The 15,731-nt window shown below is 35.3% G+C and overlaps 1 protein-coding gene across 2 annotated transcripts in view; it reads left to right on the top strand.

Annotated features, from left to right (window-relative positions):
* Window positions 1-13,475, top strand: part of LOC136037838 (bromodomain-containing protein 1-like) — a gene marked incomplete at its 3' end in the record, with an annotated part of 88,423 nt that extends 74,948 nt beyond the window's left edge. For both annotated transcript variants that reach the window (XM_065720683.1, XM_065720682.1), the window contains 5 exon segments: window positions 506-770; window positions 2,631-2,970; window positions 5,310-5,681; window positions 8,596-8,738; window positions 13,341-13,475. In XM_065720683.1, coding sequence (XP_065576755.1) covers window positions 506-770; window positions 2,631-2,970; window positions 5,310-5,681; window positions 8,596-8,738; window positions 13,341-13,475 — 1,255 coding nt within the window.
* Between the last annotated feature and the right edge of the window lie 2,256 nt (window positions 13,476-15,731).

Below are 15,731 nucleotides of genomic sequence, written 5' to 3'. Positions count from 1 at the left end.
CACATTTTTCGCACAGCTTTCTTTTTGAGATAGGGTAACTCTGTCGGTAACCCAAAACAATCCTTAGGCAATTTCTCTGGAAAACAATCTAGCAAATCCCCCTTCGTTTTTCGGAGAGCCCGCGTTTCATAGCCATGCTTTGCCACTGTCAAGTATGTCAAGTTTTCCAATATTTTAAACATGTTCTTCGTTTACAATAACATAATCAATAAAGCTTGCTGTCTTACCATCACGTGAATATTATGTTAACTTAAGGGCCATTTTGTGACCAAACAACATATTGATTATAACGAAATTGTTATAACTAAAAATCCTATATCATTAAATGCATCTTCTGAAATGGGGATAGGGAACAATTTATGAGTGCATCAAATGATACACAGATATTTAGTTGATGATGGCAAAGTTGATTAGGCCCTCGCTTAACATCAGGTGGTTGTCTCTTTTATCAGTTTACTGTGGTATTTGAGCCAGTACTTGATCTGCCAAACTAACGCTTTTTCAGATTCGTCGAGTGAGTCTTCATCGTCATCATCGAGTTCTTCCAGCTCAAGCGAATCTGAAGAAGATCAATCAAAACCAGCAACAAAAGCTAGTCCAACAAAGAAAAAACTACCTCCAAAAAAAACTAAACAGACAAGAATTGACTCTTTCCTTATAAAAACTAAGAACAAAACAGGGCCGCCAGATTCATCTAGTGAAGAAGAAGAAGAGGAAAATGTAAATAAGAAGCCGTGTCGCAACAACGATGACGTAAATAACGTACCTAAGTAAGTCTGATTATCTGAAATCGAAACACTGAAATCGAACACTGAACATCGATTATCTGAAATCGAAACAGGTGTTTTGATTTTATAGCAACTGTAGTTTCACTTTGGTAAGTTCTTTTGGTAAGTTCTTGTCAGCCGTGTGTGCGCACTCTTCCTCGAGGGGAGAGGGGAGGGTTGCAGCTATGAAAAAGGGATCAAAATCGATAAATTGCACAGGCAATATAAATCATTATTGTAAAAATTGGTAAAAAGTTAGGATTTAGCTAGAGGGGCTGTTAGGAGTCTGAAGGCGCAAACTGCAAATGAAAATTGCAAATGGAAATGAAATTTCCAACATTGCGAAGTGATACAGCAGGGTCAATAATTGTTTACGGTTTATGTAAGACAGATGTGTTGATCATAGTTAATATATTTTGATCTTGGATGGTTAGTGGTAATTAACTAACTGCTGAATCTAATTAGCTAGTTTTGAAAATGTATTAGTTAGTTAATGTTGGTAAGATGATCTCAATCTAGTGTCAAAAGCTATGGTGACGTTCCTCTTTCATGAAGTTTTCTTCGGCACTGAACATACATAGACATAGATGCCAGACGCATATATATTAGCAACGCGCATAACCCAAGAACGTTTCTTTAGAAAAGAATTATGTTCTTTATGCTTGCTGTACATAGAAAAAATGGAAACGCAATAGAGTATTTGCAGTTTAACCAACTGAAATGTAAAAAATATGCTAGTTGTTCATTGGAGAAGGATATTTAGATTAGGTGCAATCTTATGCTTATCATCTCGTCCTTGAGTATTTGGCTAATTGTCTAATTGAAAGCTTAAAAAATATGCTTGCTGTACATTGCGGAGGGTGGTTCATTAATTTAGTGGCATAGTTATGCTTGTTGCCTCATCCTAGAGTGTTTTCTCCTGAAAAGTTGCCCTAACTATATAGATAGAATAAAATAGAGACGGGATTCTAAAAAAAATTTTTTTTTTTTCAGTTATAAACTTACATGCCCCAAACCTGACTAGACACGTGAGCTGGTATATACTCAATAGAAAACACCTATTTTTATTATTCTTTTTTTTTTATTGATTCTTCTGAAGAGTGCTTCGATGCCATTTCATAGCTGAAGAAATAAATAATATTTGGATTTGACTGAATTCACTCATGAGCCGTCGTAAATACAATGTCTGACGAAGAATTATAATTAAAAGAAGGAAAAAACATTTTTTTAATGTCAGTTAAATTATTAATAAAAATAGAACTTAGCAAAATAATTATATATTGTGAAATTGTTAAATACGTACATACGTTAAATGATAAATAAAACAAAGTTGAAATTTATTACATAATAAGAGAAAAATAATTACATCTTTAGCCCCCTCCGTAAAGTCAGACTTCAATCCTCTGACGGCGAATCATATTCTATGGAATATGATTCCTGAATCAACGGCTACAGTATGCTGAAAAAAATATGTTCATTGTAGCTATACCATGTTCAAAAAAGTTTTAGGAACGTTAATTATTTTGCTGACCTTTGTCTTTTTTTTCTCTCTTTTTTTGTGTAAGATTAGCGGGAGCGTCTCTTGTTAAACATTTTTTTTTGTTAAATTAAATTAATTAAATAAATTTATTTAATCGGTTTTTGTCTTCTAAATTTTCACTTCCTCTGAATCAATGATATAATAACTCATGTGTCTTCCCCATTCTTTACTGACCAAGTAGCCTTTGTGGGGATTAGTACCGTATAGTTAATGAATTGTCACCTCATTAAGAATGAAAGTTTCATGAGTACTTTAAAATTAAGTTTTTTTCTTCTTTGCCCAGAACAGCCTTGTAGTTTTGACAATACTATTTAATTTTCTAGACCAAAGCCCGTCCAAAGACGACCTGGTCGACCACCAATTATTAAAAGACCTTTAGAACGTCTCTCTGACTCAAGCACTGACTCTGAAGTCGAGGCTATTAAAAGGACAAGACACATTAAAAGTCCCCCTGGATCTGAAAACGGGATAAACAAAGGACGTAGCAGTGCAAAAGTGGGACGAAAACCAAAAGTTGACAGTTTAAATGCTCCTGTTTCCAAGTTGGACTTTAGTACTCCCGTAAAGACGGCCAGTGAACCTGGGAGTTTAAATAACAGTCCAGCTGGAGTCAATAGAAGGACCTCTGTACTTTTTAATAAGAAAGCAGCTATATCTATACCGGTATGTATATCTTCAATTTAGTGATATCATTCATTTTTTGGCTTTTTAGGTTTTTGGCTTTTTGGCAATTTTTGGCTTTTTGGCTCTCAATATTACTTTGGCCAGGGTCGCTATCTGCTCCAAAGAGTATTTGCAACTTGTAAGATTGGAAACTGGCGCTTCTGCCGACAGCAAAATCACCAATGCTATTTAGCCATTGTAATTTCTTGGTATTCTTATCATTACATTAATTTTGCCAGTTACGCTAATAACGTTAGTGTTGCTTGGTTATTATACTGAAAAAATGGCAAGAAATACCAAACGTTGGACGGTATTTGTATTCTTTTTTTTGTCGTCACTAGCGATAGTTTCCACTCTCACAAGTTGCACTTGTAAGAGTACAAGATGTGGAAGTTGTACAACAGTACAAGTTGCACTTGTCCCTTTTGATCTGTTTGTTATTACTTTCAAAATAATACCGTTAGAAACTTCGGAAGGCTCAAATCATTTCCTATTCAACTCTTTAAATGGTGTTTGTCTTTCTATAAATGCTTAATGTGCATTGCAACCTTGCGCAGTGATCAGAATTAGCGATATTTGAAAAGTTATCTAATTAATTTACTGAAAATAATGATTAAACACATTATTATACGAGTAAAGAAAAAATGTGTTTAAATGCATTATCTCAATAGTGTATCTTTTATAAATCTGCTTCTAACGGCGGAAATTTTACGTTTAATCTACTGTGTTTTTGTCTTTTAGTTCATTTACTAGATTGACTTGTTCAAGTTTGTTTATTTGTAACATATCCAATAATGGAACGAGACATCTCCCTATAAGCTCCATGGCCCGAGCTCCGTTTCGGACTCCGTGGCCCGGCCCCCGTTTTTGGGCTCCGTGGTCCAAAAACACGGTAAGAGGGGAAAAAAATTAATCAAACAATAAAAAAACACTCCGATAAAAATTATCACAATGAGTCAGCTCAAGTAAAGTAACTCAAATAATAAAATCTAGTAAAAAAGAAAATAAATAGAAGAAAAAAATGGGAATAAATTAAAAAGTAGAAAAAACTAAACCATCAGAAGCCGTTTCATTGAGCGTCCAGGCGACGTCTCAATTGTGAACAGACTATGTCATAAAAAGACAATTGCTATTTATAGATTTAAATCAGCCTTTCAAAAATCAACCACTAGACATTTGAAGATGGCAAAAGAATGCCAACCCGTACCACGACTTGGAGCTGTATTTCATGCCCCTTTTAAAAATTTATTTGTTAAATGCCCTTTTCAAATGTATTTCATGTCTCTTTTACAAACCGACCTCTAGACGTTTGAAGGTGGCAAAAGAATGACAACCCGTACCACGATTTGGAGCTGTATTTCACGCCCCTTTTAAAAACGTATTTGTTAAATGTCCCTTTTAAATGTATCTCATGCCCCTTTTAACAATCAACCACTAGACGTTAGAAGGTGTCAAAAAACCTGCAACTCTTACCACGACTTGGAGCTGTATTTCATGTCCCTTTTAAAAATCAACCATTAAATGTTTAAAGGTGGCAAAAGAATCACAACCCTTACCACGACTTGGAGCTGTATTTCATGTCCATTTTAAAAGTCAACCACTAGACGTTTGAAGGTGGCAAAAAAACGACAACCATTACCACGACTTGGAGCTGTATTTCATGTCCCTTTAAAAAATCAACCACTAGACATTTGAAGGTGGCAAAAGAATGATAACCTGTACCACGATTTGGAGCTGTATTTCATGCTCTTGAAGACGCCACCAGAGGGTTAAAATCAGACCAAACGTAAGGGTTAGCAGGGGCCCTTATGCTGTCAGAACATTTTAATGATAAATCCTACAGTAGACCTTGAATTATGAAGTCTACAATAAGATGTTATACTGACCCGTATATGCTCAACGAAGGCTTGTGATCTCCTTCTTTTAGTATTATTGGCAAGGCCCTATCCAAGGGGAGGGGGTTATGGGATTTCACCCACGAAATTTTGCCGTAACAAAAATCAATATATACAAGTTTTTGATGTGTTCTTGAAACCCTCCTCCACACCGCAGTGTGGTCCTGTATGTTTCAAGTTAACAATAGAAAATATCTGCTCATGTTTGAAATCGAGTTTAGAATTAAATACATTGTATTGATTGCTGTTCATATCTTTGAAATGTTAATAATATCATTAAAATTGCTAACATTCTATACACAACGTTAATTATCCAAGTATTTTCCGTATGCTGTGAACTATACAATTCTGAGTTAAGTTTTTGCTATCTTTACATTTTAAATCTTAAATTTTTGGTAGTGATTATGTTCCAGTGAATTTGATATCAGCATTCTTTTTTCTCAGAAACCTGACTTCAGAAAAACTGCTTCATCTCAGAAGCCTCAATTGAAAAAGAAAGTTGAAACTCCATCCAAAGTCAAATCTGCATCAGATTCAGATAGTGACGATACTTCCCGCTCTTTGTTCGACCCTGATCGTCTCCGTGGAGATGGTGAACTGGACAGCCTAGCTAAGGAGAGGGAAAGTTTTAAAATATATAGAACAAGCTCTTCAGAAAGTGAGTCGGGTAGCGAAAGCTCCGAAGATACAGACAGCGAGTCTGACAGTGAAGATACTTCAGATTCTGATATTGAAAGATCTGCATCCTTAATTCCTTTAGAGCCTCTAGACTTAGTCTGGGCTAAGTGTAGAGGTTATCCATGGTATCCTGCATTGGTGAGTTAAACTTGTATCTTGCGCCATTTTCTTGTTAATTAATTATTTTTAAAAGTTAATAGCATTTTTATAGGATTCATCGATGGTATATAGTGTGTATCTCAGACATTGTCAGACAGTGGAAGTATAGCAAAAATTCTTTAGATTCTGATGTAGAGGGATCTGTATCTTCAATTCCTTTAATATATCTTGATTGAGCCTGAGCTAAGTCTGGAGGGCGTTGGGGTTGGGTGTACTGTCTGAAAGAGGATATCTTGTGAAACTACTGCACATTCCAGTGTGAAATAATCTTCATCTTTGATTGTATTAGACCCTTATGGCTTAGTCTGGGCTCATTATAAAGGGTAGTATGGCAAGGGGATATCGTGGATTTTAAACGGTATAGTGAAGTTACTTAAGATTCTGATAGTGAAAGATAGTGAAAGATCTTCAATCGCATTAATGCTTCTTGATTGAGTCTTGGCTAAGTTAGAGAACATTATGATTGGAGGTACTATCTGAAAGAAGCTGTATAGTAAAACTACTTCACAGTCTGATGTGAAGTACTCTTCATCTTTGATTATATTAGACTCATCTGACTTAGTCTGGGCTCAGTATAAAGGGTAGTATAGTTAAGTAGTATCGTCGATTGTAGACTATATAGTGAAGTTACTTCAGGTGCTGATACTGAAGTATCTGCATCTTTAATCCCATTAGTGCTTCTTGATTGATTCTGAGTTTAGTTTGGAGGATATTATGGTTGGAAGTGTTGTCTGAAAGAGGAACTTTAGTGGAACTACTTCACATTCTCATGTGAAGTATTCTTCGTCTTTGATTTTATTAGACCCTTATGGCTGAGTCCAGGCTCAGTATAAAGGATATTATGGTTAAGGGATATCGCTGATTGTAGACAATATAGTGAAGTTATTTCAGGCTCCGATACTGAAGGATCTGCATCTTCAATCCCATTAGTGCTTCTTGATTAAGTCTGAGCTTAGTTTGGAGGGTATTGTGGCCGGAGGTATTGTCTGACAGAGGGAATATAATGAAGCTGCTTCACATTTTGATTTTAAGTTGTATTTCTCTTCGATTATATTAGACCTTTGTGACTTAGACTGTGTTTCAGTGTCGATTGGAGAAGATATAGTAGAGACACTTCAGGTTCTGATCCTGAGAGACATGTATCATAATTTTGTTAGAGCCTTTTTAGTTGGTCTGTGCTTACTATAGAGGGTAACCATGGTATTATATACTAATATAGTTAGAAGGTGAGTTGTTGAGTTAAAACTTATTTTTTAGAACGTTTCATAAGCTCTACAATATTTTTTTTTTTTTTTTTCATTTTTGTTCTATTTATTTTTTAAGTTCATTCAAGAGTTTATGCCTAGCCCTTCGGGATGTATCCTAATCGTTGGACGATTTTATTTTATTTTAGTATATTATCATAATTTGTCAATAAATTTATCATATCTACTTTAGAAGTTCAAGCAAAAACCCTGAAAAAAAAATTAATGACTATAGTATTCTTTGATACCCAAATAAGTACAGTTTGAATAGTTCAGTTTAGTTTAGCGGAAATGTATCAAAATAAAATAGGTTGATCCATGTGATCAGAGGGTGGTTTTTAGTCACGCCCTCTCAAAAGGGGTATGGCTGAATCTTGGGCATGTCAAGGAAAATTCAGAACGGCAATTCATTTCAAAAAATACACAATAAGAGATCGTAAAGACATCAAAATCAGAGATCATTAAGACAAAATAAATCACATTGATAATATGCATTATACAAAAAAAAATAACAACAACTAAATAACCTACACCAGTGGTTCCCAACTTTGGACCCCCCCCCCCCGACAATTATAAAATCCTGATGCCCCTCCCTCGTGATATTTAAATTTTGTAATTTTACAGTTAAATTCTATTCACCCAAAGAAGCTTAAAATGCTATTAACTTGGTATCTTTTTACGATTCATCCTCCTTGCATATTTTATGTCAATAAAAAATATTGTCTGAATAAAACTAATTTTATACGATGTATGAGTAATTGCAATAATATCATGTATCTTTTTAGCTCTTCAAATACAGATGATTGTGAGGTCATTTGCATGAAAAGTGTTTTGCATCCAAAGTTAAGACTGAAGTATAGTTAGCTGAAGGGTAAACGTTCTGCCCATGACCCACCAAAATATTGCCATGCCTCACCGGTGGGGCCTGCAACCCGCTTTTGGATTCACAGATCTACAGCAATGCTGAGCAATCGGAATCAAATGTGAACATTCGATATATAAAGGAAAGATAAATCGCAAATAGACTATATTTAATATAGCACTAAAATGCAAATGAATACTGACAGATCCACGCTGATACTAAGAAATTGAACTTAGCAAACCTGAATTTAATACTTTCTAAACTTTCCAAAATAAGAAAAAAAAAGCAAAAAAAGAAACTATTCTGATTTCAACAACTTGTACATAAACAATTGCAAATAAAACTATGAGCAGAAATTGAAGTTAAAAGTTTTGAGCAAGCCGATTCATTCAATTTGATATTCTTAAAAAAAAAATAATTGTTAGATATTCAAAAAGAAACAATTAACGACATATTTATTTTTTCCATTCTGAAAGGTATGCCAAATGACAATAATAAAAGCGATCCTACGTGAATATAACTTTTTCGGCTTCAATTTAACTTTTTAAAATGTTGTCCACTTTTCCAGTGAATTCGACAAAAATATTTTTAGCTTTTTAAACTTCTAGTTGGATCGAGATGGGCCCATCAGATAAATACTCTAAGACCAAATGTAAAACCACGTATAGCAAAAGGTCAAATGAAACACAAAATAAGAAAAATAAAACGTTTTTGCAAATAATTATTAAGATCAAAAAAAGAGTAGGAAAAAACTAGATATGTAATTTTTATTATATTATTCTTTTAGATAATAAATCCGAAGATGCCTCGAACTGGGTACTATCACAATGGTGTTCCTATTCCTGTTCCTCCGCAAGAAATCTTGGATTTGGCTTCTAAACTCACTGAACCCAAGTTTTTAGTTTTGTTTTTTGACTCCAAACGAACCTGGTAAGTAAAATATTGTGTTCAATATGTATCTTTAAGAAGACACAGTCAAGCCTACTCATATATGTATATTTATTGACATCAAGTCTTAATAAATTGGCAGAGAATAATTTGAAAGAAGCATAAAACTCCTAATATTAAATCAGGAGTGGCGATCGACGCAAATATAGGTTTTTTTTGGGGGGGAGGGGGTAATTCCTTCGTTTTATTTAATACGAGGTTAAGTTTATTTAATCGTTTTTTTAATCCTTCGTTTTATTTAAGTAAAGACACCGGAAAGAAAATTTGTTTAAATTTGGGAGGGGGAGAGACAATTTTGTTTTGTTTTCTTATTTTCCCCCTGAAAATTCCAAAACAAGGTGTTTTTAAAGTCTATGAGGTAGTTGCCCCCTCCCCTTGTTGCCCCTCTATTTGATATGGATATTATAGGATGATTTAGCTGTCATCTTGGCTAAGGTGTGACTAGTCTATTACTCAAAAACCTAGCATTGGACTGTAGCAAGTAAAACAACCAGAGGGAGAAAAAAAAACCGCTTGTGGATGAGACATTTTTAAGAGGGCAAAGATCCAATACTTGTGAAGACCAAAGACCGAAGCTTAGAAACCAAGTATTGGATCGTAGCGAGTGAAGCTAGCAGAGGGAGCAACAAAAACCCGCTTTCGAAATGAGGGCATATTTGGAAGGGGTTGAAGGTAGGATAGCTGTTATTTGGGTGGGGGGAAATGAACAAGTTGTTGGCCACAGAGAATGGTGACAAAAAGCAGGTGTTTTCGGCTACAGAGTATTTGTTGGCCTTAGTGTTCTTTTTTTTTTTAATTTGTAAAGTTGGTTGTTTTGCTAGTAATAATAGATAATAAGAAGAAAATGCAAACTTCACTAACAACAAAGAAATTTATTGAAGTGTGTTCCTTATTTCCTGTAGTTGAACTTCACACACTGTTTCTTGGTTGAAAACAAAAACCTTTTGTTTTTATTTATAATTTTTCAGACCTGAAAATATAGAGCTTCGGAAAGAATCATTGTGTTCTTTCTCCATTTAGGACTTAATAACCTCTAGCACCATCAACAGAATGAACGGTGGCCACACTCTGGTGGCCATCAACAGAATGAACGGTGGCAACTTCTTTTTTGGAACGATCAAAATAAACGTAAATGCTGAACTCAACTAATTGTCCTGTTCCTAATTTGAGTAATTTCATTTTATTAACCTTTTTTTTTCTGTGCTCAGATTTTTTTTACTTAACCTGATTTAAAAAAACAGTGAAAACCTATCTTAGACGAAGTAAAAAAAGGAAGAAAAAAGGGCATGTTAACCTAATTTGTGTGACAAGCGACTACTTTTTGACCTTATCTTTATGAATTCCCAATGAAAAAAAAACTAGAAAAAAGATGCCATGATCAAAATAAAGCATATTCAGTTTAGTTTATCAAATATACCAATATAGTTTTGAAAATAGCTTTAACAGTTGGTGCAACAGCTTTTAGCTAGCATGAGCTAAGATATCAAAATTGAAAAAAATGAAATAAATAATGGAAAGAGCTACAAAAAAAAAACAATAATAACCCAGTGTAGAAATGACTACTTCAAGGTCAGTAAGAGTCAAGGTCATTAACTCTGTAAATAAGGGACTGCCTCAACATAGTTTCGTTTTGTTGTACGTCTCCCCCTGTTCATTTTCTAAATTTTAATTTATTTATGTAATTTGGTTTCTGTTGTTGCTAGGAAATATTAATTTGTCTAGTCAAATCGAACGCCCCTTAACGTTTTTTTTCTGTGAAAGCACTAGTAGTAAGTATAGTATGAATGGGCGAATTATGAGAACCGATAGTGCTTCTACTACTACTACTGCTAACAGCTCACTGCAGTACCATACAAATATAATATGGGAAAATAAAAATTTTGGATTAAATTTTCTTACACTCACCGGCAACTGTGCCCTATACTTTATTTTAATAAAAACGAATTTCATTCAAGATTTTGTACCCCTAAAATTTCCACGTCCGGGGCAAGTGCCCCCTCTCCCTCACCCCTAAAACCGGCTCTGGGTTGTGTAAGTTACATATACAAATACGTATAATGTGTAATATATAAGCACGCTGTTACAGAGGCACTTCATCCTTATTTTAGGGAAATTTTGGTTGAAGACATCCAGATGTCTAACTTTGTACAGGAATGTGATGGGACCACAAGCAATGCTGGGATGAAAGAGCTCAAAAGAAGGGTCCGGCACTGGTCGAAGCAGCAAAAAACTAGTTATAAATAGTGACGAAGACCATACTACCTTTCCATCACAAACACCAACAAGATGAAGAACAATAGGGAATTCTATTTTAGTTTTCGATGGTTTTCTTTTATATATTTATGTTTTTTTGGGGACGGCTCTTGGACATAGGGTCAAAATATTCATTCAAATATTGAAATACACTGTCAAAACTAGTACTAACTAGTAAAAACTAGTTGTTACTCTGCATCTTAGAACATATTATCTTGGACATGCTGCTAGAGAGGATCTGAGCAGGAAGCCTCTCCAGTGTATAGAAGACGAAGGACTTCTACTTGAGAGACTATTGATGCTTGCGAGCAATGGTCCAGTTGTCAATAAGAATGTTTGGTCAATTGTTGACTTGGAAAAGAAAAAGCGTTATTCAAAAGGCCTAAAATATCGGTACCTGCAACATCCATGCACTGCATATGCGCATGCGCATGCGTTCCAAAAAGGACTACAGGAACTTGGGGAGGAATGCTCTGATATGATAATTTTTTACCGTTTCTTCAATGGATGTTCTGCTCGTTGTGACGATTTTAGCCAGTGTCGGCTAAAAGTTAAGGCTCTAGTTATATAAGCTCGTAAAGCATGCCCCCAATATGTGGCTTACCATAGGAGAAGCTGCAGGCCGCTTGACCGAGCAATGACCTACTCTGATTGAATGTTTTCTAGAATTTGTGCCAAAGAAAGAGCTCAAAGCACTTTATTTCAAATTCGAAGTACCTGATAATTGTCAGTTGGCTAAGAAAGCCAAAAATGAAAGCTGAAAACGAGTATGTTGTGAGTTATGTTAATACCTTCATTGTATTCACTGGATTGTTTCAACGACAAGATCCACTGATTCATGTGCTGAATTTTGAGCTGCGTCGCTTCTGCACAGTTCTTCTCGAACAGATTGTGCTTGCCGATTGTGTGAACTATCACCTTGCCGTGGGGTTTGAAAGCGTTGACAGTGGTGTGGAAGAAACCTTTATATTTATATCCAGAGCAACCTTTTTGTAATGATTGGATTCCGGCAGCTTTTGCTTCTTCGAAAGTGACTCAGAAAGATGTAAAACTTAGTTTCCTAGGAGTTTGGAAGAGTTTGGAAGCACGTTAAAGCTGCTTTACAGTATTCGGTGGCAAAATGCCCTGTGAACAATGGGTTTTTCTGAAGTCTTAACCGCCTCAGCTTTCCCAAGCCACAATCCCAGCCGATGAGATGAGTAAGACGAATATAGAGAAAGTCCAGGAAAAAGGGTTATTATTACAGTCGGACCCTGTGTCACCACCCACGAACAGTAGAGGAATTGATGGATATTGACGAAAGATCCTAGAACTCAATACACCAGGTGGTGATGTGAAATATCAGGCCTTGGGTCAAGTTGTTAGAGCAGCTCTTTCGCTCTGCCGTGGAAGCGCAGACGTGGAACGAGGATTTTTTTGTTTGGCTCAGTTGATGACTAGCATACAAGCCCGTACAGAGGAGTGGACCTTAAACGCTAAAGCTTTTGTTGCTGATACTCTGCGCAACTATGAAAACAAACCCTAGCTTGTGCCGATCACAAAGAAGCTGTTGTGTTTGCCAGATCAGCTAGAATTAGCTGTGATGTTTACTTTATTGGACGACAACAGGATGAATTGGAAAAAGAAAAGCTTGATCCTGAGAAGAGAAGATGCTGAATTGACAGTCCAGGACCAGATCCAGAGGAATCAGAAAATAGTAGAGCTGGAGTTAGACATTTTACGAAAAAAAGAGATGGCTAAACAGAAGAAAGAAATCGGCGATACTCTTCTGAAAGAAGCAGGATAACATCTGGAGAAAGTAGTAGAAGAGAATGACTTTTTGGAGATTGATCTGGCTCAAAGCATGCTGGATAAAGCACTAAAAGTGAACCTAACGAAGGTTCACTACTCAATCTGTGTAAGTACTTCTTTGGAAGGGGAAATCAGTACAGTTTTATCGCCTTTCAAAAAAACCCTAGAAGTGATGACGCTAATTACATTAAGCGTAGTGAATTGCTACACCATTTTACATGGACAAGAAATTTAAGGTTTATTCCTGTTCGTAAATATTCAAAAGTTCTTTTTTACTAAGGTTGTTTGTTCCTTGTACCGAATCGAAGTTGTGCTTTCATGAAAGTTCTCTTATTTTATGAGCAAATAAATTAATTGAAGATGTTGGAGATAGATTAATTGGATATGTTGAATTTTTAACTTTACATTTGTATTCCAAAATAACAAAAATCGCTAGTTTTGGCTGTTAAATTATAGTGTACACATCTGTAACAATATAGAGTAGGACTTGCAAGTAGAAATAAATAATATTATTTAAATTATAAATTGGTTATTTTTTAGGCAATGGTTGCCTCGATCCAAGCTGGAGCTTTTGGGTATCGACCCTAATAATGACAAGAGCAAGCTCGTTGACTCTAAAAAGCCTGCTGATAGAAAAGCTGTCAAAAAAGCGTATGAAGAAGCGATTTTGCATAGGTAATGTATGATTTTTTAGGCGATTTTCAGGCGATTTTTTGTGAATTTGTTCACATCTCGTGAATGCTCTCTATCTCAAGTCACCAAGGGAATCTCCCTATGAATTTTTTTTTTTTAACCTTTGTTTGGTAAACAGTATACATTTCAATGTAGTTTCTCAATGGGGACTTTAATTTAATTACGAAAAAGTGAACAATAAGTAGGAATTACTTATCCTGGGCGTATATTATCCATTAGCTGAAAAATGTAAAACAATTACTTAGTCATGAAAATGACCTTATTTAGCAAAAATCATTTTTCGGCGATTTTTCCTAATTTATTGATATCCCTTGAATATGAACTGCCTCAACTCACCAAGGAAATTCGCCCTTGGTTTTTAATTTACTAAAAAAAATTATAAAGGACAGGCGGTCCATTAACATAGGCAGCTTATAAAATAAAAAACGGTTTAAAAAAGGTAGGATACTCGTGGGTATGATATATCTCTGAAGTGCGTCTATCAATTCTGTAGACAGCACGTGTAGATGAATTTCGGAGAAGGAAGAGGTTATATGTGGGTTGGCTTGCTCCAAAAAGTAAACAAAGAATAAAATAACCAATAATATAACAGTTTTGTTGCAAGTTTAAGCTGAGAGCCTTCTGATGCAAAAGTTTCACATTATTCAATGGGCGTTGTAAAATAGGATATAAATGCCAGTGTGAATTAATATGAAAGCCTACTTTCTTTTAGTCAGCATTCATCATAATCAATCTTACATTTATTTTTCAGGATAGATTGACCTTTGTCTCTCATGTTTTTTTTTCTTTTGCGTCAGCATTGAAATGCTGACGAAAACCGGGAAATCTCAGGGAACAATGTATTGGGTTGCAAATTAAAAGTCTCGTTATCTTTTTAAGGGCTGAGACCTATCATTAGTGAACTTGCTACCCCTTGAAAGCACAGAGCGCCATAAGGTGCCTCCGAATTTAAATTCTAAGGTAACCATGTAAATTTAAGTCGATCCAAAGATCGAAGTTATCGGGGTACAGGGGTACCATGGTAATTGTATGCCAGGACTAAAGGCTCTGTCTCCTATCCCAAAGAGCGTCGGATCGAAATTGTAAGGTATCTATAAATTTAGATCGGTCGAAAAGGCCAAATTATGTAGATACAGGGGTGACATGGTAATTGCAGCCCCAGGAACAAGGGTAAGAGGAATGCCAAGATATCATGCTACATATGGAGATTATCATAAATTGTAAGCTTGTTCATTTTCGGAAGATTAGGGAAAATTAAAGAGGAAAAAGACACCCAAAGGTGCCTATGGGAATTAATAACTACTAACGCCATAAACAGAATGGTGGTGGCACCTTTGTTTGGCCACTTTATTTTGACGATGCTGCAATAAACAGAATTTTGAATCGAATTGTTTGGTTGTTTCTCATGTAATTTGATTGGCCTTTCTATTTTTAATTTCCCTTTAATTTAAATTTAATTTAATTAATTTTTTTTCTACCAGTTAAAAAAGATTTAACCACTAGTGCATCGATCCTTATCTTTATGTGAAGTAAAAAAAAGGGGAAAACATGATGTTGCTATGTAAATTCCGACTGGTATGAATGAACGATTTATAGTGACTGAACTTGTACAAAGTACTTTGCTATCTATTCTACAAAATAGAGTACAAAATAAAATGAACATGAGACAAGAGACTTAATTCGTTGAAATTAGGCTACTAAAGTAGAGATGATAATAAAAGCGTTAAGGAGAAGAAATATTAGCTGTACAATATCCATTCCAATGTTTCTCACTGGTAAATCATATTTTAGGCGAAATGCTGTGAAGTTGCTCTAAAAAATGTTAGGAAAAAAAAGACACATTTGAATTTAGACAGGGATTGTGATCTTGAATTTAGACAGGGACTGTCTAAATTTAAACAGGGCCTTTTTGTGTAAAATCTTGCCGATTATAAAGAAGAATTTTACATTTCTGATCTGAAGCAGGGGCAAACCAAATATTCTCTTAAATGAAGTCACTTTTTTCATCATATGGTCTGAAATCAGATTGCCTAAGGAAAATTCAACCCCTGTCTTGATAAAATTTCACAGTTGAACTAAGAGCCAACGCAAAATCTCGGTCATCCCCATTACAATTCCAGTGGGTTTTCCCGGTAGGCAAAGCTCATATGATATGAACAATCTCAGATGTCCAATTGCCTGCAAATCTTTTCGACTTGGCTAGTCATAAATCTTGGGGTCTCCATTTGTCTTCAAATG

Source organism: Artemia franciscana, chromosome 17 (genome assembly GCF_032884065.1).
Source record: "Artemia franciscana chromosome 17, ASM3288406v1, whole genome shotgun sequence".
Classification (NCBI taxonomy): domain Eukaryota; kingdom Metazoa; phylum Arthropoda; class Branchiopoda; order Anostraca; family Artemiidae; genus Artemia; species Artemia franciscana.
Note: the sequence above shows the minus strand (reverse complement) of the source record. Positions and strands in the feature narration are given on the sequence as shown.